The sequence below is a fragment of the Pseudopipra pipra genome, chromosome 5 (assembly GCF_036250125.1).
Source record: "Pseudopipra pipra isolate bDixPip1 chromosome 5, bDixPip1.hap1, whole genome shotgun sequence".
Classification (NCBI taxonomy): Eukaryota; Metazoa; Chordata; class Aves; order Passeriformes; family Pipridae; genus Pseudopipra; species Pseudopipra pipra.
Window position 1 is genome coordinate 15117842 of NC_087553.1, and position 26754 is coordinate 15144595.

The following is a 26754-nucleotide window of genomic DNA, read 5'->3' on the forward strand; positions in this document are numbered from 1 at the left end:
AGTCACAGTAAAGCAGCGCTGCACATTTTTTTACTCACTGTAAAAACAGGCTAACAAATGGTGCTGGTATTTTAATTCTTCCCAGAAATAAATCACAGATGGTATCCAAGGCCACCTGCAGTCCATGCTGAGAGGCATTTTCAAGGCACACACACAGACACACACACATAAAGGGCTGTAAGAACATAGTTTTTTTTACTGCATGGAGAGTGCAATTTAACTGAATTTAAACAATCTCAGATACTGTTGATTTAAGATATATAAAAACCCAGCAGGAAGGTATGTGGGAAAGCTTAGGAAGAAACCTGAGTCGCCCTTACAGCATCAGGGCTTTATTTCTAAAGTGGAGTGAGGAGAAAGAGCAGCCTCATTTGTTCCTTTTCTACCCATTCCAGTGATGCTATGAACCAATTTTACTCCCTCAGTGAGGGATACAGATAAGCTACTCACACTGTTTTCTCCTTCCTTCTCCTCCATCTAGCCTGTGTTTGAGTACCAAAGATACTTAACCTTAATTTCATGATGCTTATTGCTCAGAGCAATGCTCTAAGATACATTATTTGCAAGCTCTGCAAGAGCCAGACCACACATGTTGTGGCACCAAGTGTTTTCCTATAGGTTCCTCTGCCTCTTTGCTCACTCTCTCCCCTCTCTCAAGGCTGAGCAGCAGGACAGCTCCCTGACCTGCAAAGAAAGCCAGCCCAAGGGTTCCTACTTGCTATCCAAAGGCTCCCTTCCCTGGCAGACACCACAAGGGAGAACTAAGGTTTCTGCATAGCATGCTGGTCCCCTTCCTGCTCTGTTTGGCCAGCACTGTTTGGCAGGGGAAGCCTAAAAGGAGCTTGTGGCTATGAACTTGGTGGTGGATGTGTACACACACCCAGGCACACTGCAGAAGTGTGTGGACTCTCAGGTACACACACCAGTGCATTTATGTACATATTTATATCACAGTATTACACATGTGGTGGACACCTCCTGCAGGACTCTGTACTGATGTTAAGGGTCAGTTCACACACACTTGCCTGTGCCTCCCTTGGGAAAGAGCAGCACCCCAGAGAGCAGCCCTGGGTTACCCCAATGCACCTAAAACTTTCAGGGCCAGCTTGTGTGTCTCTCTCCCTCTCTCCTGTCTCCAGATTTACTGTCTGTGTATCTTTCTTTCCAGTACTTTTTCTTTTTTAGTTGCGCAATCCCCCTTCATTTCTGTGACTTTCATCGAGAAAAAAATCAATTATGAAGAAGTAATTCAGTTATGATTCAACCATTTTGTATCTGCCTTCACACAAAGATAGCTCTTTCTCCCCCACTATTAACCTAAACACAATACTCTACAGTCACGTTTTAATTAAGGGCAAACCTGAATGTCCAGAAGAGCAAACATGAATTTTTAGGTATTGACCTTTTTCCAGACACAGAAACATAGCTTGGATAGCACAGAACTATTATTAGCATGGTTATTCATCCAACTCCTGCAAGAAACTCAGCAACCTCCATCAGCCCCACCTGCTGTTGCTCACATTGATCTGCCATCCTTGGGAAGCACAACCCTGCCAACAAACACGGAGAAGGATGGTAAGACAGAACTGCTCTGGGAATTAAAATGTTGAAGAGTGCAATCGTAGGAGGGAAGGTGAATTATTTTTCCCCTCTCCATTGTTAAAAGGAGATTGATTTGATTGATAATGAATGTTTATCACACAGGTTTTAAGGCTCTGCTGTTTTTCTCTCTCTGCATGTCAGCCCATGTGCGTTCCTGAGGAGAGAGAAAACAGTCTCAACAGTAATGTCAAGGCTGGGGAGAAGCAGGACAAAAGCTTGCTTACTATCAACAGTGGCAAAAACGTCTTCATTAGCACATCAGAGTTGTTCTTCCTGTTTGCATGAGGTTGCACGACCTCATATTCCCACTCATAAATGGGAGAGTGGCAAGACAAGTTTTATTTCAGATAAGATCATCACTGTTTGATCTCCAGGAGCAGAGGTTCTCCGAAATTCCTAACAGCAGCCTCAAACCTGCAGCGGAAGCAGCAGCAAGAATGTTAAGGCCAGCTTTCAGAGCAGCCATGGTCAACACACGCCTCAGACAGAGTATTTCTGGCCTTTACTTTCTCCAGGAAAAGAAACAGCAAGTATCTCCTGGGGTCACTACCTTATGTCTGGCAAACCAGTGAAGCAGTCTAATCCAGCACTGTGTTTTTCTTGTTTTACTGTAGGTAAGGTGAAAGGTTTATAACCCACTCTAAAGTTGCAGAATGCCAGCTGTTCCTCAGGTCTGTTTCATGGGTAACTCATCTTGCATCTCTGAAGGGCTCTCTTTTAGGAACTACATATATAGGAGGAGCTTTTTCTACATACGCAGAATTTTTTTCTTTTCATTCTTGCCATCTCCAAATCAAATGTCATTCTCCATTTTTGCATTTCATTTCAGTTTTCGTTTCCCCCACTCTTGGACAGCATAACTAGATTGCACTAATTACCTAAGTCTGGTTAGGTCAGGGTGTTGTGTCACTGGCCCCTGGGCTGGGGTGAGGAATGAGTTTTCTGATGGGTCACCTGCAATGGCATCAATGAGTGGTTGTTGGGATTGATTGCCATGTTTGCCTTGGAAACCTGCCCTGCAGTTTCACTATGAGAGAAAACACATGCTTCTTCTCCACCACTTATCTGTCCTGAAGCTAACAGAGTTACATCAACATATGCCAGCAGAGGATCCCACCTGCCTTTGAAAGCAGGAATGGGAGTAAGCAATTAAAGCACTGGGGATCAACTTTCCCAGGATTTAGTATCGATTCATATCATTTCATTAGGTAGCCTGTGCCCACTTCAACATCTTTTCCAACAGATATAGCTACAATTTCACAGGAGCAATGGGTTGCTCTGCTTAACAGCCACATGGCAATCAGCACTTCTGGCAGAGCAGGAATGCGTGGAAGCGCATCCTTATGTTGGTGGAATGGTAATTGCATTCGGTTCAAGCAGTGAGGTGCCCACTGACAAGATCACTTTTGTTTAGCACACAATTAACTCATTCACCAGAGATCAAGCAGACCTGGCGGGTCATTTGGCACAAGCTTTAGAAGCAAGCTGGAATAGTGGATGAGCCATCCCCCACACGCCTCAGATGGAGCCGGTATGAGGCAATACTGCTCTCCCTTTCCTACCTCCCAGGAGCTTCCGGGCAGCAACAGCCCATGTCCTTATCGACTCCATTTCCTTATTAATTCCCTTTTGATGTGCTCACTGAGCACTAGGCAGGTATAATATTTTTATCTTCTGTACTTCTGATGATGCCGCCACTGGATCGTGAAGCCTCTTGAGTAGCTTGGGTTAACTGTAACCTGGGAAGTATGTAACCACCTGGACTCACTTGGAGAGCAGACACTCAGTGAGGGGTATCTGGGGGAAATCATGGAAGCTTGTTGTGCAAATACCTCAGCTGCTGGTCTGCCTACTCCCTGATGAGGACATTTACAGCATGGTAATTCAGCTTCTCAGGTCAAGCCAAAATACCCTAAATCATCAAAATCTGGTCAGGGTATTACAGATACTACTTCCTTCTCTCTAAATGTAGAAATTGGTCTACAATCAGAGTAGCAATTGAAGAGCTGGTGTCTGTGAGGATGGATAAACAGCTTGGACATGACGTCTGTTTTCTGTGATACCTGTCTAAGGTCTTCCACTATATCCATCAACATGCTGCCTGTCCCACACTCAGCACCTTCTCCAGCACTTCAACACAGCCATAATATGTAGGAACCCAGTGGAGGCTGCAAGGCCCATGCACAACAGGCATTTCAGACATGTCTGTCTGAGGGAAAAACATAGAATGTAATTCTCAACAGGAGAACTTGCTACACTTTTTACTTACACTGTTCTATTTCTTATTACACAGGCTCCAAATAACTTCCCTGTGACAGAGGAGGGAAGAAGGGGTCAGAATAAGGAAAGTGTAAGTGCAGAGATACAAGGTGAAAGGAACAAGTAGTGCAGCTTCCCAGTGATGGAGCCAGCAGGAGGCTCTCAACTCCTGGTCTGCACTATTGGGTCAGAAAGCATATGTGCCAGGTGGAGGCAGAGCTTTGCTTTTCCAAAGTGCCAACTAATCCTGAAATTACTGAAGCAAGTGAAGCACTAGCACTGGTGCCACTGAGACACTGAGCACGGCTGGTTCTGTGTGGCTCCAAGCCCTGCCCAGGCTTCAGATGCTCTATAAACAATACCATCAACACAAACTGTGCTATGTAATACAGTTGAGAAAATGTTTGCAATCAGTTCTCAAACCAGACTCTTTCATAATTGAAATACTGCAGAGCAGAAAACAGCATTATAATTATAATAAATGGGTGCTGCTGAGCTAGAGAAGGGCAAAATCTTTTGTCAGCAAATCCCATTTACACAAGCAGAGGCAATGTTGGCAGGAGCAGTTACATTACTCTGTGTACTAGCACATTCATTGCAGGGCTTGGATAATTTTTGTCAGTCCCTCTTTCTTTTTAACTTGAAATGGGCTTTTCTGGTGTCTTGGAGAAAGGTAAGATACTAGCTAGAAGACGGACTGGAGGACTGCAGAAGCTCACATAACACTGAAAACACCAGCAGCAGGTTAAGAGATGTTAAGGGATCATTCTACGGAAAACAGACTTTTAGCAATGGGATATTCAGTGCGGCATTGAAAGGTGTAAACAAATTCAATGACTGGAAGCTGGTGTTACACAAATCAGTCTAAAAATAAAGGAGGACATTTTCAACAGCCAAGGTAATTAACCTTCAGTACAGTTTATTGATGGTTGTGCTGGATTTTCCATTCCTGGAAACATTAAAAAAATAGGAGTTTTTTCTAAATGCCCAGCATGGTAACACAGAACAGGATGCTGCTCAAAAAAGCTAAAAATCACCTTCACCCAGGTTCAGGCTCTCATCAGTGACAATGAACTCCAGTCCTCCCAGCTTAACCTGGGTGGGTTAGGAGCCCTCAGAAAGCCTTTATCATAACCCTGTCATCTGGCCAAAAGACAAAACATACATGTAATTCTAGAGTTTTCTGTCACACCACATGTCAGGAAAGAACCTTTCTTGCACCTCCTGACATGCCCTGTTGGAGATGAGCTTTGCCCTTGCTGTCCATTAGAGCTACTCTTCACTTTGTCTGTCCTTCCCAAATATGCTTCTATTCCTGAAAACATTATCTGCACACTATTTCATTTGCTACCACCCCATTCCCTGCACCGTTTTCCCTGCACTCATTCCCCAGAGGGGCTGTCCCTTCTCCCAAGCCCCAAGGAGCAAAGTGGAGAGGTTTGGGGAACTGAGGTGACCTGTTCGGTGCAGTGAGTGGTGCCTGGGCAGCAGAGAGCAGCTGATGCCCCAGCTGAGCTACACCAACAGCACTGGCAGGAATGGCAAGCAGAGGGAAGCTGCTGACAGGGAATGACCCCATCTGTGAGTGAAGGAAGGGTCCTTCAGAGATACCACAGGATATGTCCCACATTACAAGCCCAGCCCTGGTCCTTGATTTACCATTCATCTCTAGGCAAGGTAATTCATCCTCCTGCTTCAGCTTCCCTGTGTACAGAACCACAGCAATGATATTTGCCCTATGACTGCACAGGAGCATTTTCAGGATCAATTCGTTTAGTGTTCATGCAAAGCTCTTTGGACAGAAGCCTCAATACAAGTACTGAGCACTATTATTGTTACTGCACTTCAGATGGCTACCGCACTGACATTTTCCAGGCATGCACCATTAACAATTTACTAAGATAAATGGCCCAGGAACCTGAAAATGTATTTAGGACAACTACCTCCTGCTTACCAGCATACCTTCAGCTGCGTAAATGACACCTCATTGCTCAATGTGTAGCTATGGTAACATTTCTATCTCATATATTGAAGTGCACGCACACACACATACACACACATACATACACACATGTGGAGCTGGAGGGAAGCCAGGTTACCTCATTTAATTACACACAAACACCGAACCAGAGAACTTTCCCAGGCTCTGAAAGCCAAGCTGCTCCCCAGAGCTAGGGCTGAGGAGCAGGCAATTTGCCCCATGCCTGTCAGGAACAGCATGGGTTAACAGCAGGCTGCACCACACAGCCAGAGCCCCAGCAGGCCCCCAGGGGACTTACTTGAGAGCAGTTTTGTAGTGGTAGATCGCCTCGATGTTACGGCCCTGGTCCTTCAGAAAATTGGCATAGTTGTAGTGCACCTTGGCATTGTGGGGCAGGGTCTTCACTCCTGAGCTGCGGAGAGGAACAGAAGCAGCACAGTGTTAGCAGCCACTTTACCCTACCTTCCCCTAGGCCCACCTTCTTCTCATGGTCCCTTTCCCTGAAAAGCTTGCTCATAATCTGAGCACCTTGTCACCTCCTGTGCACTTTTGTCAACACAACTCATGTTATAACCCCAAGCTTGTCCCACGTGCGGGTACAGCGAGTGCCCCGGGCAGACATAAATACGTGGCAGCAATTCAACTTCTCCTGGCTGCCGTCACCACAGGCACTTCTAGCACCAACACTGCAACACTCCCCGTGGCCAGATGCTGTTGTATTTTAAAATCTGAATTATTCAACTGAAAAACAATCTCCCTCCCCCCCAAAAAAGCTAATATTTAGAGGGAAAGCATGTAGTACCTTCTAATAACAGGGTCCCTGCTAAAACTTGAGTGTCATGAAGCCCCTTACGAAAATCTTGATTTAAACATGCCAGCTGCAGATACCAAAAAGAAGGTATCTTTTCCATATGCATCAGCCACTAGAGGGGAGGCATGGCATAGTCCAATAGCCAGCCAGCACTTATGCACCACTTAGCACTGAGCAGAGTATGGCTGGGAGGTGAGGGCTAATGGGACTCTCACCCCTATGGGGCAAGTCCTAACACCCTGGCATTATAATATATGACCAAGGATATCTGGCTGCACAGTCACCCCATCCCTCCCCTTATCTCCCCTGACACGTGTAGACTGAACTCAACATTTGGAATTAATAATGAGAGGACAAAGACAAAAGAAGAAGAGCAAGCATATGCTTATTTACTTAATTGAGAGCGCAGAAAGCAAGGTACACCTTGCACAGCTAGAGGAAATGCTGTTTCAAGGTTAAAGAGAGAAAGAAATCACAGGAGCATGTACACCATGGAAACATTTCCCCTGCAAGAATCCAGAGAAGTCAGTCCTCTGTTTAATGGGGAAATCCTTTCCAGCACATAAATGGGGGCTCTCTGAGGTAGCAGGAAATAAGGATGGATAAATTTGTTCATGTAAAAGCAGACAAAGAGGTGTTTCTTGCTCACAAGCAGATTCCTGCCAGCTGCTCGCTTTTCAACACTCAGCATCTCTAACCCTGCTACTTCAGGTAGGAAAAGCAAGGATTAGAAAATTCCCAAGTCTTGTTGCTTTGCCTTGTCTGTCTCTCCTGTTTAACTTTGGTGAGCATGGAAGTTAATCATAATGAGACAGGGTCACACACAGCCCCTACAGCAGGGTGCACACCCTCTCCCATGGAAAGAACAGCACCCAGAGCTGCAGAAACCCTTTGTCAGGGATTTCATTGTAAAAGGTGCTGAGGAATTGCAGTGGCAAATCCCTTTGGTTATCAGCAGCCAGTGGTATCAAGCATCACTAAGGCCTACTTGTGAGAGCTTCCAAAGCTTTGCCCACAGCAGCCTTATGGAGTTCCACCCATCACAGCCCCAGTTTGCCTGCTGAAATTAAAAATACACCTTGCATTTGGCTTCCTAATCGTCAGGTATTTCCAAATTACTTACTGGGAGCACTACAGGAATAAGACATTTTGTGACTAATCGCTGAATTAAATCAGTTAATTGATGCTATTCTTAAGAGAATGATTTTCTATATTAGTTTTCACAAAGATATACTGCACCAGCAGCAAGTAATGTGTGACTGCTATGGCTGTGTTAATTTTCACTGGCCTTGGGAGCTATTAACTACAAGCTTACAACCTCTGGGCATTACTGGAATATTAATTCTTATACAAAGAGGGTTTCATTACATCAGCGCCAGCATTACAGGCAGAGACACAGCACTCAAAACTGCTGCTCTCTCAGAGCTACATGAAATGAGTTGCTGGCTCTGCTACAGCCTCTGCTGAAACAGAGCAGACTGACTTAACAGTGAGGAGTACATTGCATATGCACAAGCACTTCAGTTCTAATGAGATACAGTTTTAACAGTAAGATGCATATGTTTGAATATTTTAATTCTGGACTGTTTCCCTTTAAGTAGAATTTATTTTTAATTCTGCTGGTCCCACTTATTAAAACATCACTAATAAAGCTTCTTTCATATGCGTGCTTCTGCTGGTGGTGGGGGTGCCATAGGAAAGGCAGAAGTGGGTTTGGGTTCTTAAGATGCTGTCTTCTGCATCACACTCCCTGACCTATTTATTCTCCTTGCACAGGCGGGGAGGGGGGTGTTTCATTTTGCAAATGCACATAGCAATGACTGAGGCTGCTTGGAGTCTCTGCACTGTGGGAGGTAGCAGCAAATGCAGTGTCCGACCCAGAGGGGAATTTTCAGGAGAGTTTAGGCAAACACTCCTGCTAACTGACTCTTGACCAGTTAAGAACACTGTTTGCTCATTGAGAGAGGAAACAATAATGTCCATAGTGAAAGCCAAGAAGGAAAGGGTGGAGTATAAATAACAAAGTGGAACACTATGTTTTTTCCATTTCTCTTCCCACAAGCCCCCAGTCTCTCACAATTCCAATATAACTTTCCAACGTGCTTTTCCAAACCCTCCTACTTCCCTGTTCCCCAGCCCAGCATACGCATGCCCTTCTGGCACTGATCTGGCTCCAGCCAGAAACAAGCCCACTGAGATGGGACATCACTTCTCCAGAGGATTTCCTTCCCTTTTGACTTCTACGACAGCAGTAAGTGACATAAAAGAAAAATAAACAATAGGCAAACCTTTTTACGTAACACTTCCTCTCCATGGAAAGGTAAAAACCTATTAGCCATAAATCAGAGAAATAAAATACCACTGATACTTTCCAACCTCAAATACCAGCATTATCCAAATTCCACTTCGGTTGGGAAAAGTCTCCTGTGATCCCCTCTGATGTTTTCCTAAGTGCATGTTCTGCTCTTCAGAGTGACTGGGTGCAGGCAGAGGCTTCACTGATTTTCTGTGATTTCCATATGAAAAGTGCTCATTTTGCAAGGAAATGAGGCCACTCCTGCCTCAGCAGGAGCCCTGGAAAACCGATGGGATCTCCTCTGCTTTGGGAATCATTATCATCCATAAATGTTTTCTATAGCAAATTATTCTCTGGATGACACAATCACTTTCCTTGGCCTCCTACCCTTTTATTGATTTCACAGATATCGATGTTGGGACATATTAAACTGTCCTATAGAAGATGTCCAAAATGCAAACTGGGACTTGCTCTCCTCAGCTGAGTGAGCTTTCAGAATTAACAAAACACAGCAGTTTATGTCACATTCGGGGCTGGGGCAGTTTTTATAAATTACTGAAGTCACCAGACCTGGCTTGGGAAGGAGAACTGGTGACTAAGAAGTGTCACTTTTATACAGTTCCTTTGCTGGTTACAAGCGAACCTGGCGTGTTTCCAGGCTCTGTCACAAATGTGGGCAGTGTGTGCAGATACTTTCCAGGAGCAACAGGAAACATGGCAGCTCGACAAACCTTGAAAAGGTCACTATAGTGGACGCAGAGGTCAGCCCACAGCCCTCACCTCCCTTTCCTTGGCTTCAGACATTAACACTGACCGCAGCTGGAGTCTGTGGAGACTGACCTTCTAGCCTGTGCATTCACTCAATAGGGTAGTTCCTTAAATAATTAACAAATAAGTCCTCTCTGCCCACCTGCCAATGCAGTAAGAAAAACTGCTTGGGGCTTCTGGAGATGTCTTAGAATAATACATCTCAAATATTTAGATCTCTACATATTCAGCCACTTTTTATACTTGTGGTTTATTTGCTTCTTATTTAGCCCTTGTACATATGCTTGTGCACCTATGTGGAGATGCATCATTTCCTGAGACATCAGCATCCTTCCCCATGCTACTGCTTTCAGCAAGGACCTGGCAGAATTTCTGTATCCAGAAAACTTGGTCTCTGGGCTAGAGATTGAGAGTGGCAACAGTGCTGCCAAACAATGTCAAATCAGGGCAAGTCTTAAGAAGGGGACAGAGTGGGGTACAATCACAAAACTAGTAACACACTGAGTACAAAAACATCTCCTGGACCAGCACAGGAAAAGCATATTTAACAGAACAGGCCCCAGCAAAGGGAATCAAGACAGATTGACTCTGAAGAAACACATCCAAGCAAATGGAGGAATGAAAAGTAGAGGTGAAGGAAAAAAAACTAAGTGGAGGGAAAAAGCAGTAATTAATTAAAGCAGAACAGAAAGAGGAATGAAGAATTAGGAATGTGAGTAAAGATTCTCTCAGCACATACTTCTTGAAAAAAAACCAACTTCAACACACAGAGACTACCAAGTAGGTTGATTTATGTCTCCTTTCCCACATCTACAGATTTGCTCTGTTTTGTTATTATTTTCCCTCATACCTCTTTTACTGTTCCTTATCTCCTCTTCCGCTTCTGTCCATTTAAATCTACTCCTGTTTCATGCGTCTCCACCCACTTCTCCCTCCTCTACTCATCAGCTATATACAGCCTCCTCCTTCTGCCCCAAAGAGGAGATCTCTCACTCCTGGGGTGACATTATCTTCTTGCTATACTATTCTTCTTTTGCATTTCCTTCCCATCAACAAGAAGGGTCCTACCACAATAGAGACTCGGAGAGATGTGTAACTTCTATCAAAGAAGATCTTAAAAGGACAACAAAAAGGCCAATAAGGGTAAACAGAACAGTAAATAAAGCTGTGAGAAATGAAAAACACCATTTAAAAAGTGAACACAGAGCTAAAGAATGAAAAAGGAAAAAAAGAGCATAAACGTCAGCCAGTTAACATAAACCATAATTAGGCAGACCAAGAGAGATTTAAAGAAAAACTTGCTAAAGCCATCAAAGCTAATAATGGAATACATAAGACCTGCCAAAGATCCCCTAAGGCAAATAGATGATGGAGGTCTAAAAGTAGTGCTTGAAGAAGAAAAGACTACAGCAGAAAAGCTAAATGGATTCTCTGCACCAGTGCTCACTACAGGGAAACCGAAGGAGGTTGCCACACAGGAGCCTTTCCTCACAGGAGCAAGACTGAAGCACTGTCTGTAACTGAAGTGGCAGTAAAAGAGGCTTTTAAACAAATCAACACCAAGAACAGTTATAAATCCATTGGGCCTGGTAGTATGCATCCAAAGGAAATCAAGCATGGAGCTACTAGCTGCGGTAGGTAGCCTATAATTTAAATGAGACTGGCGCTAGAGGAATGGGAGGTGACGAACATGATATCATTTGGCTCCAGGGAAGGGATCTTGGGGGGAAAACAGAGCAGCAAGTCTGATTTCCACTCCAGGTTATTTGGGAAAACCCATAATTAAGCCTAGTTTTAGCAAACTTCTGGGTAACTACAGTCCAACAGGGAAGAATTAGCCTTGTATGTTGCAGAAAGAAATTTGTTGGGCGGATCTGTTGTTCTTTGATAGATTCAACAGGTACCTGGTACTGAAACTATAGAAAGCTTTTATGAATATTTAAATACAGCCCAAGTCAATCAAAATCAAAAACATCAATGTTGTGCACTTAAATGTTCAAAGAGAGTTTTTTTGATAAAATCTCTCAGTTGAAGACTGAGGTAAGTCTCATCATGGGGTAAGAGGGAAGGTCCACTCCTGAATCCATACCTAATTGGAAGACAGCAAGGAAAGAGCATGAGAACAGTTTTTACAACTGGAGAAGACTGCAAGCAAGGCTCTCCAAGGACGTGTGATGGCATCTCAGCTGCTTCCCATGTTCACAAAGGATCTTGAAAAGGGAGCGAACAGGGAGACAACAAGTTTGCTGGTGACACCAACATGAATCACACGGCAGTAATTAAAACTAACTACACTTTGTCACAGAAGGATCCCACAGTATTGAAGTCTGGGCAAGAAGACGGCACATGAAATGCAATTCTGGTACAGACACAAGTATCAGAGAGTGTGTACACAGATTGATGTCTATAAATCAAATATTTCCAATCACAATAGGTGTCTTGGGGGTTTGTATGGACAGTGCCGTGAAATTATCACCCAAGGCAAGTAGAAGATCAGGATACAGTAGGAGAAGAGAATACAAACAAGAAAGCATTCCTACGTTTCTGTGCTGCACATATCTCTTGAAAGGAGATTCTGGTCTCCTTCTCAAAAGGATGGATCAGAGTTTGAAAGTATCCAGCGAAGACTGACAAGAGGGATCAGAAATGCACAGCTTCCATATGGGGAGAGTTCAAATCCAGCAGATTCTAGCATGAAAAGGAGACAGCCTTAGGTGAGGACATGGGGGTTGAAGGCACAGAAGTGCCTTTATCCTAAGTGACAAGCTGATAGTTACTCACTACTCATTCAGAGTACACACCAGAACTAGGGGACAACAAACCAGATAATCAGGCGGAAGGCTCAGAGCACACAGAAGGGAAATCTTAGTGTGCACACTGTGTAATTTAACAACAGAGCCCAGCGCACAGGATGCTGTAGAAGCCAAAACTATAAATAGATTTGAAAAAGCAGTCAGAGACATTATGGAAGAAAAGTCCATCAGTGGCTGTTAAAAGCAAAAATAGCAAGTAACTCCTGACTCAGGAAGTCTTTAAACTGCAGATTACTGCAAGCTGGGAAAGAACTGGAGAGAGGCATCATTGTTGCTGGCCCTGTTCTTACATTGCTTTTCTCGGCAGCTGCTGCTGATTGCTCTCAGGGGCAAGCCAAAATACGAGGTGACCCAGCAGGAACACATCTACAATGTCGTTGTCTTCTCAAAAGACCAGGGCAGATCTCTCTCCTGCAAGTGTCCCCAAAAGACCTGAGCTGAAGAGTGAGCCTGCTCAACCCAAGGCACTGAGCTACCCCAGATCCCTCCCTTGAGGCAAGGCGTGTTAGCCCCAGTTCAGTGCTGCATTGAAGCATTGGCATGGCTTTGGAATTTGAACTGGCTGTGGATGGTCACCCTGCTTTGAATGGCAGTAGGAAGGACAGAAATCCATTTGCACCCAACTAAGCAAACAAAATCTTACCCTTGTCTTCTACGACAGAGCCCCTGGCACCCCATATCATCCCAAGAGTGCTCCTTAGCAGGAGGAAATGTCCTCCTGTCATCTGCTCCAGTTTGACCTCATCGTTATTAAACATGGGGACCACAGCCATATGCAACACACAATACCATATGATGCCTGCAAATCAGCACACAAAACTGTCATATTCCTGTCTCCCTTTGAGTAAGAGGGTTGTCCAACTTGGAAATCATCCTACTTTCCTCCAAGTGGCCATTGTTAGCCAGAAGGTTTGGACTGGAGGTGCGTCTCATGTGGATTGCTGTGTGAGCCCAGATTGGTCACCATGGCTGCTGTTTGAACAGCAAAGAGTGTTTCAGGTAGACAAGCAGTGAATCATGGCAGAGGGAAGAAACCTCTATTCCAGATTTTTTTGAAAAAGTCCCACTTACAGAGCTCCAATGACTTCAGTAGTGTTTCCTGAAGACCAAAGGTTACACATAAAAAAAATTTCATACTTTCAGTGCTGCATAAATTAAACTTTGCTCTGGCTAATAAGTTAGAAAATAAAGCTAAGCAACCCATGTGCAGATCACCTGTGTTTCTGCAATTACTTCACAATTAGACAACTGCTGAAAGCAGCTGGAGGCAAATGCAGTACATTTTCTAGCAAAACACAAAATGAAACAGTCTGTTTCAGTGCAAGAAAATACATAAATGAGGTTGTAAAGAGAGCTGTTTGGCAAAGAGTAATCAAATAAAATGAAATATGGTACATTAGGTTCAGTACTTCATGGCATTTCATTTTTGTCATTAGAACATTGCTATAGAAAATTCAATATATTCAGTAGCATTACTATGGTGTTCTGGAGGGTTGCAACAAACTTTTGCTATGTCTTTAAAAAGGAAAGTGTTGCAGTATTATTAAATCTACAGAATCAAAATTATTTAAAAACAGCATGTATTAAAAATGTGATTGTCAGAACCAAAGTTTGTGCATAAGCATATGAAGTGCTGACACCAGTTTCTGTACAACTACGAAAAAACCAGAAAGTAGGTGTTATCTTATGATAATAAAAATATTAATTATATTGATGCATCGGTAGCAGGACTTGTGGTAAAGAAAACTATTCCATGTAACAAACTTATTTTAAACAATATAAAAATGTAAGTATTCTCTCATGGTCAGTCATACCTGAAAAGGGATTCTCGTGACAGCCAGATTTCGTTCTGTTTCACCGTCTTCCAAGAGAAGAGCAGCAGCAGTAAAGCAAAGAGGGTCAGAACAGTAATTCTCCATTTATTTAACCATGTAGACAGCTTTTTTAGACCGTGGACAAAAAGGATGCAGTACCCCATACTGAGAAAAAAAAAAAAAAAAAAAAAAGGAAAGGGAAAATGTACCAAAAGTTATATTTCAGGAGTCTGTTTATACGCAAGAACATTCAGTATCGCGTTTATTATGCAATTACAGGGGGTTTTGGACTAATGATATTTTCTGGGCTAATAAACTTCAATTCAGCAGCAGATTTCCTCAAGTTACTACGCAATTTCCAAATTAATCTAAATGATAGACCCGGATGCCAGAAGTACAGTAGCGTACATAATACCACCCAGTGTAATGGCAGCTTACACCAGCCCGTGGAAGGCAGCTGCTTTTCTGAACAGCGAGCTAAGAAAGCATCATGTAATAACAGTAATACTGAGCACTACTGGAGCAGTGTGGAAATGAAAAGCATTTTAACAGAGGGAAGTCTCTAAACAATCCCAGTGGTGGCAGCTTTTAATTCCAGTTTACAGATTGCAAAGCTGAGGCAGGGGAGCAAGTGTTGTAGTCAACGCCGCAGCAGGAGCGGGTGACAGAGACCACGTCAAAAGGCAGGAGTCCATCTGGGTCTTGCCCTTCTGCATGAAGGCCAGCCCATCCCTTCTAGTGCCCAGCCCAGAACAGCTGAGATGCCCTAGCAGAGCTTCCTTACTGCCCTTCCAAGAACCAACACACGAGTCTTCTCCAGCCCCCAGCCCCCAGGCACTTCCATGGCTCTCCAGGAATAACTACAGCAGCATTTTTACAAACCACGTTTGGACTGAAGTCTTATTCCTGTATAACTTTAAATAAATTCCATAATTATTATTCAAGAGTTATGCTAATTCTTCCAGTGATGCCCCTCTGAGTTGGAAATCCAGTGCTTTCGGTTGCCATACTTAGTAAGCCACTAATTCTACTCGGCATTTTTTAAAAGGAATTTCAATTTCTGTTGCTCAACGAATTTCATTAGCTTATCTACAACTCTTCAAATTACTTAGCACCTGATTTAGTGTTAGAGTTAAAACCTATCTTAGTCCAGGGAGCTCCCCCTGATAAAAAAAGGAGCAGAAGGCTCTGGAATAACACTTGGGGACGATCTATATATAGGGACAAAAGAGGACCCCTCCCCAAACCAGCACACCTTGAACCCCAGCTGAATCCTACACTTGAATGAAGGTAGGCAGGAGGCAGAGAGATAATTACACCCACCCACACTCCAGTCAGAGATCCACAGTCTTTCCTGGCCTGTACTTAAACATCTGAGCAATTTCTCTGTGAGACTGCTACAAGGTAAGAACTAAGAACACAATTCCCCCATCAGAGGTGACCTTGCAAGGAAGCACACGATATGGTGAAAGTCAATGTGGAAATCGGAAAAACGTTCCATATTTGAGGAGCTGTGTGCCTGCTTCTTAGCATAGTTTTTCTGCCCTCTAGGAGAGCCGGGCACATTGCTATTGTTCAGTCTTCCTAAGGATGGAGAGGGACAAGAATTCTTCCTTTCACTGAGGAAAAAAGTATGTACTGTGATACACCGGCATTGTCACTGGTACAGTACAGGTCCCTTATAGAACACAGAGAAGTATAGACATAGGGGGCAAATCCAGAGACAACATTAGATCTGGTGATCATTCAAAACTCCTTCATTGTTGTTTTTGAGTTCTCCCATTTTTCAGAAGTGGTTATCTATATATTTTCTTCACTTAAGTATGCTTGCACTTCACTGCAACACATTTCTGTGTCACTTCCACTGTTTTTTTCCATTAACTCTTTTACACATTTATGTTTATTGCACCTACGTTAACTGCAAGCATTTAGAGCTACGAACAGAGATGCTGGTGCCAAACATTCCAGCCTTCATACCTATTGAACCCTACTTTAAAACCTCTGAAAAGCTGATCTCTGTAATAATCCTTCCCTTTCCAACAAAAAAATGCCTCAAAAAGACTGCAGACGGGTTTTCACTCTGTTATTTTGCCTTTCTGCAATTTTATCCTTCCCTTGGAATTAATTATCTGACATAAATATTATTTAATTGCTTTAGCACAAGGCCATTTTCAAAGTAATTTCCCTACACCTTCACATATTCAAGAACAGGCCCTTTGTACAGAATTGTGAACACACCCAGAAAACAAAAAATGCAAACGTCAATGTCTTGGTATTTATGTCAAATCCTGTCCCAGCTGTTGGGAATTTCTGCCTTAGCAGCAGTACTCAGTCTGCTTGTCTGAGGCACAGCCAGCATCACGTTACACCTTACACAGCCACTGGGAAAGGTGCTGCTTCCAGGGGTTGTTCTCTAACATCTGCAGTGCATTGCCAGAACAGTTACAGAGAGATGGTCAGGAGAAGAGTTCAGCTCAGATGGCAGCTCCCATCCCAGCTGCCCTGGCAGTGACACAGTGCAGGTTTGTAGCAGTGCCCAGCTCCACATAGCACTTCCCATCAGGGCCTCCTAAAGCACTTTGTAAGGGAGGTCTGCTGCAATCTTTCTCTTAGGGAGCAGGAACCTGTAACATGGCAATAAAGTGATTTGCTCTGCTGAAAGGGAACTGGCAAACACGGCAGTGAAGCTGCAGTCCAGGACTCTTACCCATAACACGGGGAGTATGCCATGGAAACCAAGATATCTTGCTCAACAGAGCACAGGACGCTCCAACAGATAAACAGGTAAGTAACCCAAAAGCAGGCTGCACACTCAGCAAGGCAACAAGACTATAGGGTTCAGCAGTAAGTCCAAACATACAGTCCAAACAGAGGAGAATGGGTTCCCAAATGGCTGCTGAGTGGGAATGTGTAGCTCATGAAGCACCAGCATTTCAAACCACAAAGCTGCCACTTGTAAGGTTAAAGGGCAAGGCTGAAGCATGATTTACAATTCAATAAGAGAGAGATAACTTTGATAACGTTAGGACTGAGTTAGGACTGACTGAATTCTGCCACAATTAGAGTCTAGCTATCCTACAATAGATGTCCCTGCACTGTAAAGTGCACGGGAACACAAAAGAAAGGAAAAGAAGGGGAAGGATCAGACAGCATGAACTAGATGAATATTTTCATTTTCAGAACCTGGTGAGTTTGGCTTAAAACTTCAGACCATTTCCTGTCACAGATCATCAAGGAAAGGGTGGGGAGGACACACCCGTGCTAGGACCTTTCAGTGCAGATGTCAGGTGGAGCCCCATCTTTTTGCATGGCCTTTTTAATGACATGGTCAGTTCAAGCCCATCCCCTGGCCGAGGGCAGATGTTACATTCCTGACTACAGGTCTTTTGCAGGCCAAGGACTTCCAGAAGCACAGAAAGCACTCACATGTCCTTTGCTGCCAGGAAAGAATGTGCATTTGTGATTCCATGCCACAAACAGTTTGCAAAACAATTCCCTGCAACATCCCCAAAGCCATAATCCTTAGTAATTTTTGCATCTCTTTTTACATTTCTACCTTAAGGCCAAATAGCTATGATGAAATCAGGGCAACTCCAGACTCCTCCAGATCTCATGGTCTGCTCTAAACAAAACAAATGTCTACACCAATGTATTATAGCCTCTGTCAAAAAATACCCCATAATTATATTACTATTGTTTCCTAGTTCCAAAACCACATAATCCCTCATACCTTAAAACACACATGTTTCACACTAGACTCAGCAGTTCCAGTACAGAAATTAGGTTTAGTACAGAGACCATGTAGTTTTGAACCAGTGAAGCACCAAGCTTGCAAAGATGGAGCTGCTGCAGCAGCAACATTCCCTGACAATCACTGGAGAGCACCCTCCACCATCATGTTTCACCCCCAGATGCAAGTTCATCCCACTTCCCTTGATCCCCACCTCATCAGGCTTCAGGTAAGCCCTTGGAAGCTGCTCTGAGTTTCAGCAAGTCAGCAGCAGCCCAAGCCGTGGTACCCTGGTGGAAAGGGCCACACAGGTGAGGCTGCAGTTAATTCAAGAAGGAAACTTGCCAGGTAATGTTTCCTATGTGGTTAATTCTGCCATGACCCTGCCATCACCCACAAACACAAAGAACATTTCTAATATGTTATCTTTTTTTTTCTCAGGGTGATAGGGAGTCAACTCCATATCAAACCTTACCACTGGCTCACCAGGAAAGCAGTTTTTACTTGCAGACATTTACAGGAAAAAATGAAAATGTCTCAAAAGGACCTTTCATCAAAGACCTGTTTGCCACTTGAAAAACCTGTCCTTAAGTACTACATTCCAGACATCTTCGTAGCTATCTGCATATGTATTGAGGCTGCAAGGTTGTGGGTTTGGGGTTTGTTTGGTTTTTTAGTTAACTCTAGCATTTCCTAGGGAGGGAACCATTTCTCCTGAAGGGCTTCTGTCTTGGCATTGTCATGCAAGCACTTTTCTGAAATACTTCGTAGCAAAACCAAAACAATGGGAAACAAGCAAAATCCCCAACCCACTTTTCTTCTTTTAAGTCCATTTTCCACTGGATTACTGTAAAACTGCTAAGCTTTTTTTTTGCCCTTTTTTTTTTCTTCCATAGGATAAGCAACAACCTGCTACAGCAACTGTTCCCCACTGCAAAAAGTCCATGCAAGCTTGGTCTGAGGGTCCTGCAACGCAGGACCTGAGGAACAGCCCAGCAGGTGAACATGATAATATTTTTTCTGTGAGCTCACAATGAGCACACTTATTAAGGGAGAACCTGTGGCTTCAGAAATTCAATGATGCAGCAGGAAAGCTGCACAGATGGGCCAGCAGGCCAATGGTTTCATGCTTCCTCACGTTTCAGGCTCCTGAGGTACTAAAGTGGTACCTTAGGCATGCCCTGAATTGCAGTGAGGGCAGGGATGCACGCAGCAGGGAAACCCTCTGCACCACTGCCATGTGTTTTTTGGCAGATTGCACACAGGGAGCTGTACAATGACAGATTTTTGTCTGTAATTTCTTTGGGTTAATATTGTTCCACCTGCAAAGAAGCAAAGTGATAGGAGGCACAAGCAGATGGCAACGAGGTGGCACACAGACCCCATTTTCCGTGGGACTCTACATGTATCACCCAATTAAAACTAGAGCCAAACCAGCAGATATTTAATATTTGCAAACACTTGGGTAATTAGATTACAAATTCAACTTTTCCTTTGGCCATTATGGCTCCTTTCCCAAGGCAAGGCTGTTACTGACAATGCTTACACACAGTTCTGCTCTCACTCTGTGGATCACGTTTCTCTCACGTTTTAGTAAAAGTCAGGAACAGTTCTCACTGCATTTGGCTCTTGGTGATGGCATCTAATTAAAGACATGTGTTGCTAGTGCTGTAGCCCAAGATTATCAGGATGTTCTGCTACAGCAATCTGCCTGCATCAGAAACCATCTTACCCCCTCCATAAATTGCTTGGAGACATACTGCTGCACAAAGCTCCTGAAAAACCATGTTCTAGTCAGGCATTCTATTGTATTTTCCAAGTTGTGACTTTGCACAGTGCAGGTTTCCACTCCATGGAGGACTGCATGGGCAGAACAGGCTGAGAGCTGCAGTTCTGAGGGAACAGGCCTGTAAACCAGCAGTGCAGCTCCAGCCTTTTCTAACTCAGCCAGATAGAGCTGTAACCTCAGGAGTCGAAACAGGTGGGAGAAACTATGCAGAAAAGATGCCTTCATTACACTTAATGGTAATTTTGTGAATATCAAAACTTGTGAAGTAGTTGTTTGTGGGTTATTTAAAACTGATTTAATCTCAACTACACACATGTAAACTCAGAGTAAATCCACTGATCTCATCATACTGCAGATTTCAGAGCTCAGCCCAGAGAAGAATCCAGGTGCATAGATGCATACCTATCAGTTTGGAAAAGAGTTGCCTCTAAGCAGCCTGTCAAACCATGGAAGAAACACTGCCCTGTTCAGGGGCTGCTAATGCAACAAAAGGGATTATCTCAAAATTATACTGAGACCAGAAAATGCACTTGGCTTTGACATTTCACCCCGGAGGCTCTTTCTGGGCTGCAAAACTCCTTCTTGATTTCCAACACTTATTTAAGATGACTCCCTTTCCCTCCATAAAAACCAACCCTCACTTTGAAGCTGCTCTGAAGCAAGTTTAACCCTTGTGTTCATGACTAAATACATACCCTGCTGCTGCCCTTCAGAGAACGAGCGCAGCCTGTCTGCTGCCAGGTCCAAATGCTGAACACAAACATTTTATTCTCTCAGTTTTATAGCTCCCCACAAGCTTCCGAGCCCCAGTCCCACACATATATTACCTGGCACAACACGCTTTATGTGCTCCTAGTCCCAGCCATTCCAGCTCTGCAGCCTGAGCAGAGGAAACACACTGAGAGGAAGAGCCAAAGTCAGCTGAAATGCAGCTTGCAGGCAGGGCTGTTGCTGCAGGGGAAAAGGCAGTTCATCCCCATTAAACTCATCGGCTCTGCTCACACTTCTCTAATGGAGAGTAATTGATTGCAAAAAGCACGCTTGGCATGCCCTGTGGGCTGCTCCTGCCTCACCAGAGCACTCAGATGTGGAAAGGAGCACTGGCAAAAATAAGCATGGCCAGGGTGGCTCTTTCTGCCCCAAAAAGCACTCTCAGGCATGGAGCTCCAGTGATGAGCTGTGCTGGCAGAGTAGCAAAGATGCTGTTTTATGAAAAATGTCAAGTTTTTCAAAGCTGGAGCTGTTTGGGCCAGGATAAATTCTGCACTTTAAAAAAAACCAAAAAAACCTTTCCATCTAGAAAAAAAGTGTATTTGTATGTGCATGCTAGCTTGCACTTGAGTCATAAAATCATAGAATCATTAAAGTTGGAAAAGACCTCCAAGGTCATAAAGTCCAACCTTTCAACAAACAAAAACATTTCCTGAGTCACACACAAAAGCCAGAAACTCAGAAGCTGGTGCACTCCCTGCAAATTGGATCACCTGGGTTCAAAACACTGTGCCAGGTGAGGCCCAGAGCTGGGGGTGCAGTGGGTGCACATGCAGAGTTTTGAGCTTGGGGTCCACAAAATTCCCCAGCCATGAAAGCCCGTGTGCTGATCTGAAATAACCACACTCCACAGCTGCAAATGTTTTCCAGAATTTTTAAAAAGTTTACTTTGCACTGCCAAACTTACTGCTGGATCAAAACTTTCCCTCACAGCTGGTACAAGGCTAGTCTAAGTTACAAGCTGGCTAACTGGACAAGAGTGCAATCATGGGCCTAGAACTGGTCTACATTAAACTGCCACCATGGAGTGGTCCAGCACAGTGTAGATCAGCACCAACAGTCCTGAAGAAATGCTGGTGTGTGGCAGATGAACCCTGATGTCCCAGCTCTCAGATTAGTGTGTGTGTCCCCAAAGAGGCAATTCTGGGCCACTCTACCCAACTGTCCATTTCTGTTGTTCATCTCCTTTTGACTGTAAACTCCATCTTGGCCTGGAGAAATCTTTTGGTTTCCAACCTTTTTATCTAAAGTTTCATTATAGTCAGCAAACCTTGGCAAAAAGTTTTGCATTAACTGAAATGTCATATTTTTCATGGGAAAATGTTGTACCAAAACTTTCTCAATCAGATAGTACTACCAGTGAAAAACCTGTTTTAACAGTCATGTTTTAGACTAAACGTCCAAAGGCAAAGAGGATGCAGGATGTGTCTCTGTCACATGCAGACAATTAGCAGCATTCACTGGTACTGAGTTTTGGGGACAACGGGGAAAAGCATTGTTTAAATTGCCTATCTCTTGGTAATGATGACCTGGAATTGATAAAGTTTTTCTTGGTTACTAGAGGTTTTAAAAAACTTAAGGAACACCATCAAGGTATAATATTTAACATACAAAAAAAAATCCCATTGGGAAAAAACCAGCTTTACAGCTCAGAAATATCAGTGTGACACCAAGGAACTGGCAGTGTACTTAACTTACTACTGAGTCTGCTGAATAGAATGTCAAATTTTCACTGCAATTAAGCAGGCTTTTCCTGGAATAGGCTGCAGGTTGTAATACAAAGACAGAGAGAACCACAAGCACTGGCAGAATACAGCTAATTTGGAAGGGTACCTTATGAGTTAGTGTTAAGACTTTGTCATTGGCTCTAAATTAAAAGCTATGCAGGCCTGTATTAAAGACACTTAGACATGATCAGCTAAGTCATCAAAATGATTTACCTCCAGAAGCAATGTGGTCCTCTAGGCAAAACGTGATGTAATTAGAGGAAATGCAGGAACTCTTCCTTATTAGAGAGAAAATATGCACTAGAAATTAATGATTCTGCTAACCCTTGAATGGCTATTCCAGCATTTGGACACATTTCCCTTCCTTTCCTTCCAAAAAGTCACGTGATAAACAAGCCCCCTTCATCAGAGTCTTTGAGTCCAAGATTTCACTTCCAACAGATTTCTACCTGAAATATTTACAGGTAATACAGAAACCTTTGAGGTTTTTCATTACTATATGAATTATGGAAAGAAAACATTTTATCAATGAAAAATCCTACACAATGACATGAGAATTCCATAGAAATTTCCCTAAATCTTATATGCTTTAGTGGGGAAGGGTCTGTATGATACAGTTTTAATTTAAATTCTGTAATAACTTCTGGAATTCTGTAGTAGGGACATAATTTTTCATTCAATTCCATCGCAAATCTCTAAAAACTCCATGTAAGAGTATTTTCTATTTAATTTCACAAGGCATCTCCTTAAGGCCCTTGTAAATAAGAACTCTTCTTTTAATCAACATGACCAAGTAGAATACTTCTACAAGATGACATTAACTTAATTTATTATTTTTAAAATCAATATCTTTAGCTATTTGTATAATTTTCAATAGCAGAATAAATGAATTTGAAGGTTTTCCTTTAACTTAATCTATCACAGCAAACCCAGAAATCTTTCCAGTATAGCCACTAATGTCCATAACTCCACACAAATTTAGCCTTCCCCTGAATCGATTGTACCTGTCTGAAAGGCAACACATTTCTCAAAAGCATGTTTTAAATTTAGTTAAAATAACGCAATATCACAGTCTAGACCAAATGTGCCATGAGCTAATCTTTTTCTGCTTTGCAGAATAAGTTCAGTTTTTATCCCTACAACTTTACAGCCTTTTGCCAAAATATATGGCACTAGCATCTCAGCATTTCTTGCCTGCATTAACAGGGGATGGCTGGTTTGATTTCTCCTTGAAGTGTTCAATAGGAATCGGGCAAGCCTTCCAAAACTAGAAGCAAAGTTTGGATATGCATCTGCAAGGTAGCTGCTCATAGCATTTAGCCTTCCTATAAGGAGTTATTTCTCATTAATTAATGAGAACTCTCTTTGCCCCCTTCTGAAAGGCAGAGTGGAGTTATTATCTCTGTTTCGTAGATGGGGAAGCAGAACCAGAATCACTTCTCTCAGCTCAAGTCCTGACCACCTCACCTCCAGCCACGAGCCATTTTCCAAACTGCTGCTCAAATTGATACCCTGGGGCAGGGACAGGCACCCCCTCACAGTAAAGAGGGACTCAGCTGGGCCTGGGGTCTGATTGCCATCACATAATTCCCACCCTTTCACTCCCAATGCCCTCAGGTCCATAGCTGAATTACAGGGAATATAATCCAATCCACTGCTTTTGAACTTCAGCTGCTCCATGGCCCTTGCAAGAACAGCAGCAACAGAGTACATAGATGAAATCATGTTTGTTTTAAGTAAATGGAACAGGTGTAGCTTACATTCCATATACAAATCCCAAATGAATCGTGGACTTAACTTGAAAACTGGTAAAAAGCTTAATTATGTTGCTGAATTGAGATCAGGGAGAAGATAAACAGGCTCCATGGAGCCAATGGGACTTTCACTGCTGACTTTGCTGGGGTCAGTGTTTGACTCCAATTGAAAAGAGAAGCTTCTTCTGTAAATCAGATGATCCCTTACAGGATCTGATCTAATACTGAAGGAATTCTGAAAGGCAAGCAGAAATTCAGCTCCTGGTGAACTTGTAGCTTCAAATAACAGTAAAGATTGGCAAAGAGAAAGCCACTCAGAAAGAGCAGCAAAGGAAACTGAAAATACATCACCACTCCATTGCACAGCTGGTCTTTAAGAAAAGGACAATAATGTAGAGAACATAACATGCTCCCAACAAAAAGAAGCAGCAGTAAATCCCATCCTCAACTGGCTGCCTTGTAAGCAATGGGGACTTCTGCTCAGGAATTAAAGGGTTCATAAAAGTTACAGACAATTCCATTACCTACCACATTATTTTTCTAATCTCCAATGACAAAAGTTAATAATGTATAGAATTACACTAACTGGTAAAAATGCATTAGCACAAAGAACTGAAAACATGCTCCATGCAAAGGCAAAAATTCATATGGTCTCTACTTTGCTATGGCGTGGGGAAAGCTTTAACATGATATGTTAAGTTACTGAAAAATACAAGTGTGCTTTTTTCCTGAATACTGGCTTTCTTGCAGATTTTGAGATGGATAGTGAAGCAAATGCTATCCTGTATACAGCAGTGATCTCATCTTCTAGTATCGACAATTAAGGTTGCAACATCAACTCTTGATATAGAGAGGAGCTGGTAAAAAAAATGACAGCAACCCATAATTGCCTGTGCTAGGAAAGAGTAACTGTGCACTCTGCAACCCACTCACTGCATTACCCACCACAAACGAGTTGCCATAACAATGCTGCAGGTACCACTGGATTGCCTATTGCTGTCAGCAAATTGGAAATAACCCATGTAGCAACGTTTTGGTTGATTTGTTGGTTCACATGAGGTTGGGAAAACAGTATATGCTGTCCAGTTATGATACAGCAGCTCAGCCAGGAGCCACTGCTATCAGGCTAGCAGTGGAAGATGAAGAAAACACAGAAATTGCTGTGGTAGGCAAGATGTGATCCCACAAGGTGAGAGCAAGCTCAGCTCTGTTGGTCCATCAGGAGGGATGCAGCTCCTAGATAGCCCAAGAGTTTGCATTGCCTCTCCTTGTTTCTGCATGGTGAAGGGCTGCACAGAGGAAGAGCTGGTGCTCCTGTGTAAGTACAGACAAATTGCTCACAACTCAAAATAACTGGATGCACAGTTGGTCTGGATTTTCAAACAATTAGGCTGCCTGTGGTGTTCTGAGCAGAGTTAACATGGACACTTTGAAGAGGGGATAACCTCTGGTTTAAGACTTTCACTGATCTAGCTATTTATTGTGATGCTTCTTTGAAAAATTGTAGAGAGTTGTATCCTGTCCACCACTCCCAAGGCAAGTATTTCACACCCCTTGCCCTCCTGAAAACAAGCCTTCCCCTCTTATGGGCAATAAAACAACAACAAAAAAATTTTAAATTTAAAAGACAACAAGTTGTTTTCCAATTAAATTTTTCAGGCTAAAGCAATACTATTATTAAAAATTCCTGATTTAGACAAGTAAGTGCTTGTAACCCTGAAATGAAAAATAAATACAAGAAATATTTTCTCCAAATATTTCTGTTTAGCTAAACCCAATTAAAGAAAACATTGAACCATTTTGGCATAGCTTATATGTCTCTCCCCCGAGGCAGGGCAGCATACAGAAGGGGAATTGTTCCAAATACCCATCAATCCCCAGAAGACAAGACCCAGCCATATAATTACACATCAAGTAAAAGGCTTATTTCTTGCTTCTTTCTATTTACAACATCTTTTACATAAATTCTTGGGTCCTTACTTAACTTTTATTGAAAAGAAAATGATTGACATTTTCCCCAGGTAACGACTGAGCAACACTGAACTAGGATTTAAGGCTGTGACACACACAGACAACTGTCACATCCATAATACCCGTGTCACATCCATAAATATTAATAAAAGGCTATTACTCGAAACAGAGATAGAAAAGCATCTTCCAGCATAAGCCCAAAAACATAAATCACGGAGTCCTCTCCATCTGACTGAGGACTTTTGTGTAAATAAAGCTGAATGACAACCTCTGATTTGCTGAGTTTTAGAGAAGGAATGGTGAAGGATAGGAAAACCCCTTTTCAAGATGTAATATGAGAAAATTGCTAAAGGCTGTTCTAAATAAAGAACACAAGCACTTCCCAAAGCCAGCGTTACTAAACTGCCATGTTCCCAAGGGGAAAAACAAACCAAAACAAAATCACATTATTTTTGTGCTGCCATAGTCATGAATGTTCGCAGAAGTCCCCCCCATCACTCATGCCCTTTTGCACCTGGAGGGTGCTCAGCTCTCTCCAGATCCTTTGGCTGGAAACTGCCCACCTCTCCCATCCACTGCCAGGGTTTGCCTTCCCTTTTCATGCCAGGTATCTGCCAGCCTGAGCTAAGAGCAAAAACCAAATATTGCAAAGCAGGACAGGAGTGATC

The 26754-nt window shown here is 43.0% G+C and overlaps 1 protein-coding gene across 2 annotated transcripts in view; it reads right to left on the minus strand.

The window, feature by feature from the left end:
* The window catches only part of TMTC1 (transmembrane O-mannosyltransferase targeting cadherins 1), a 145790-nt gene that overhangs the window by 33745 nt on the left and 85291 nt on the right, over positions 1–26754 (minus strand). For both annotated transcript variants that reach the window (XM_064654637.1, XM_064654636.1), the window contains exons 10-11: positions 14345–14509; positions 6141–6254 (exon numbers count right to left, since the gene is read on the minus strand). In XM_064654637.1, the coding sequence (XP_064510707.1) occupies positions 6141–6254; positions 14345–14509 (279 nt within the window). The remainder of the gene's footprint in view (positions 1–6140; positions 6255–14344; positions 14510–26754) is intronic.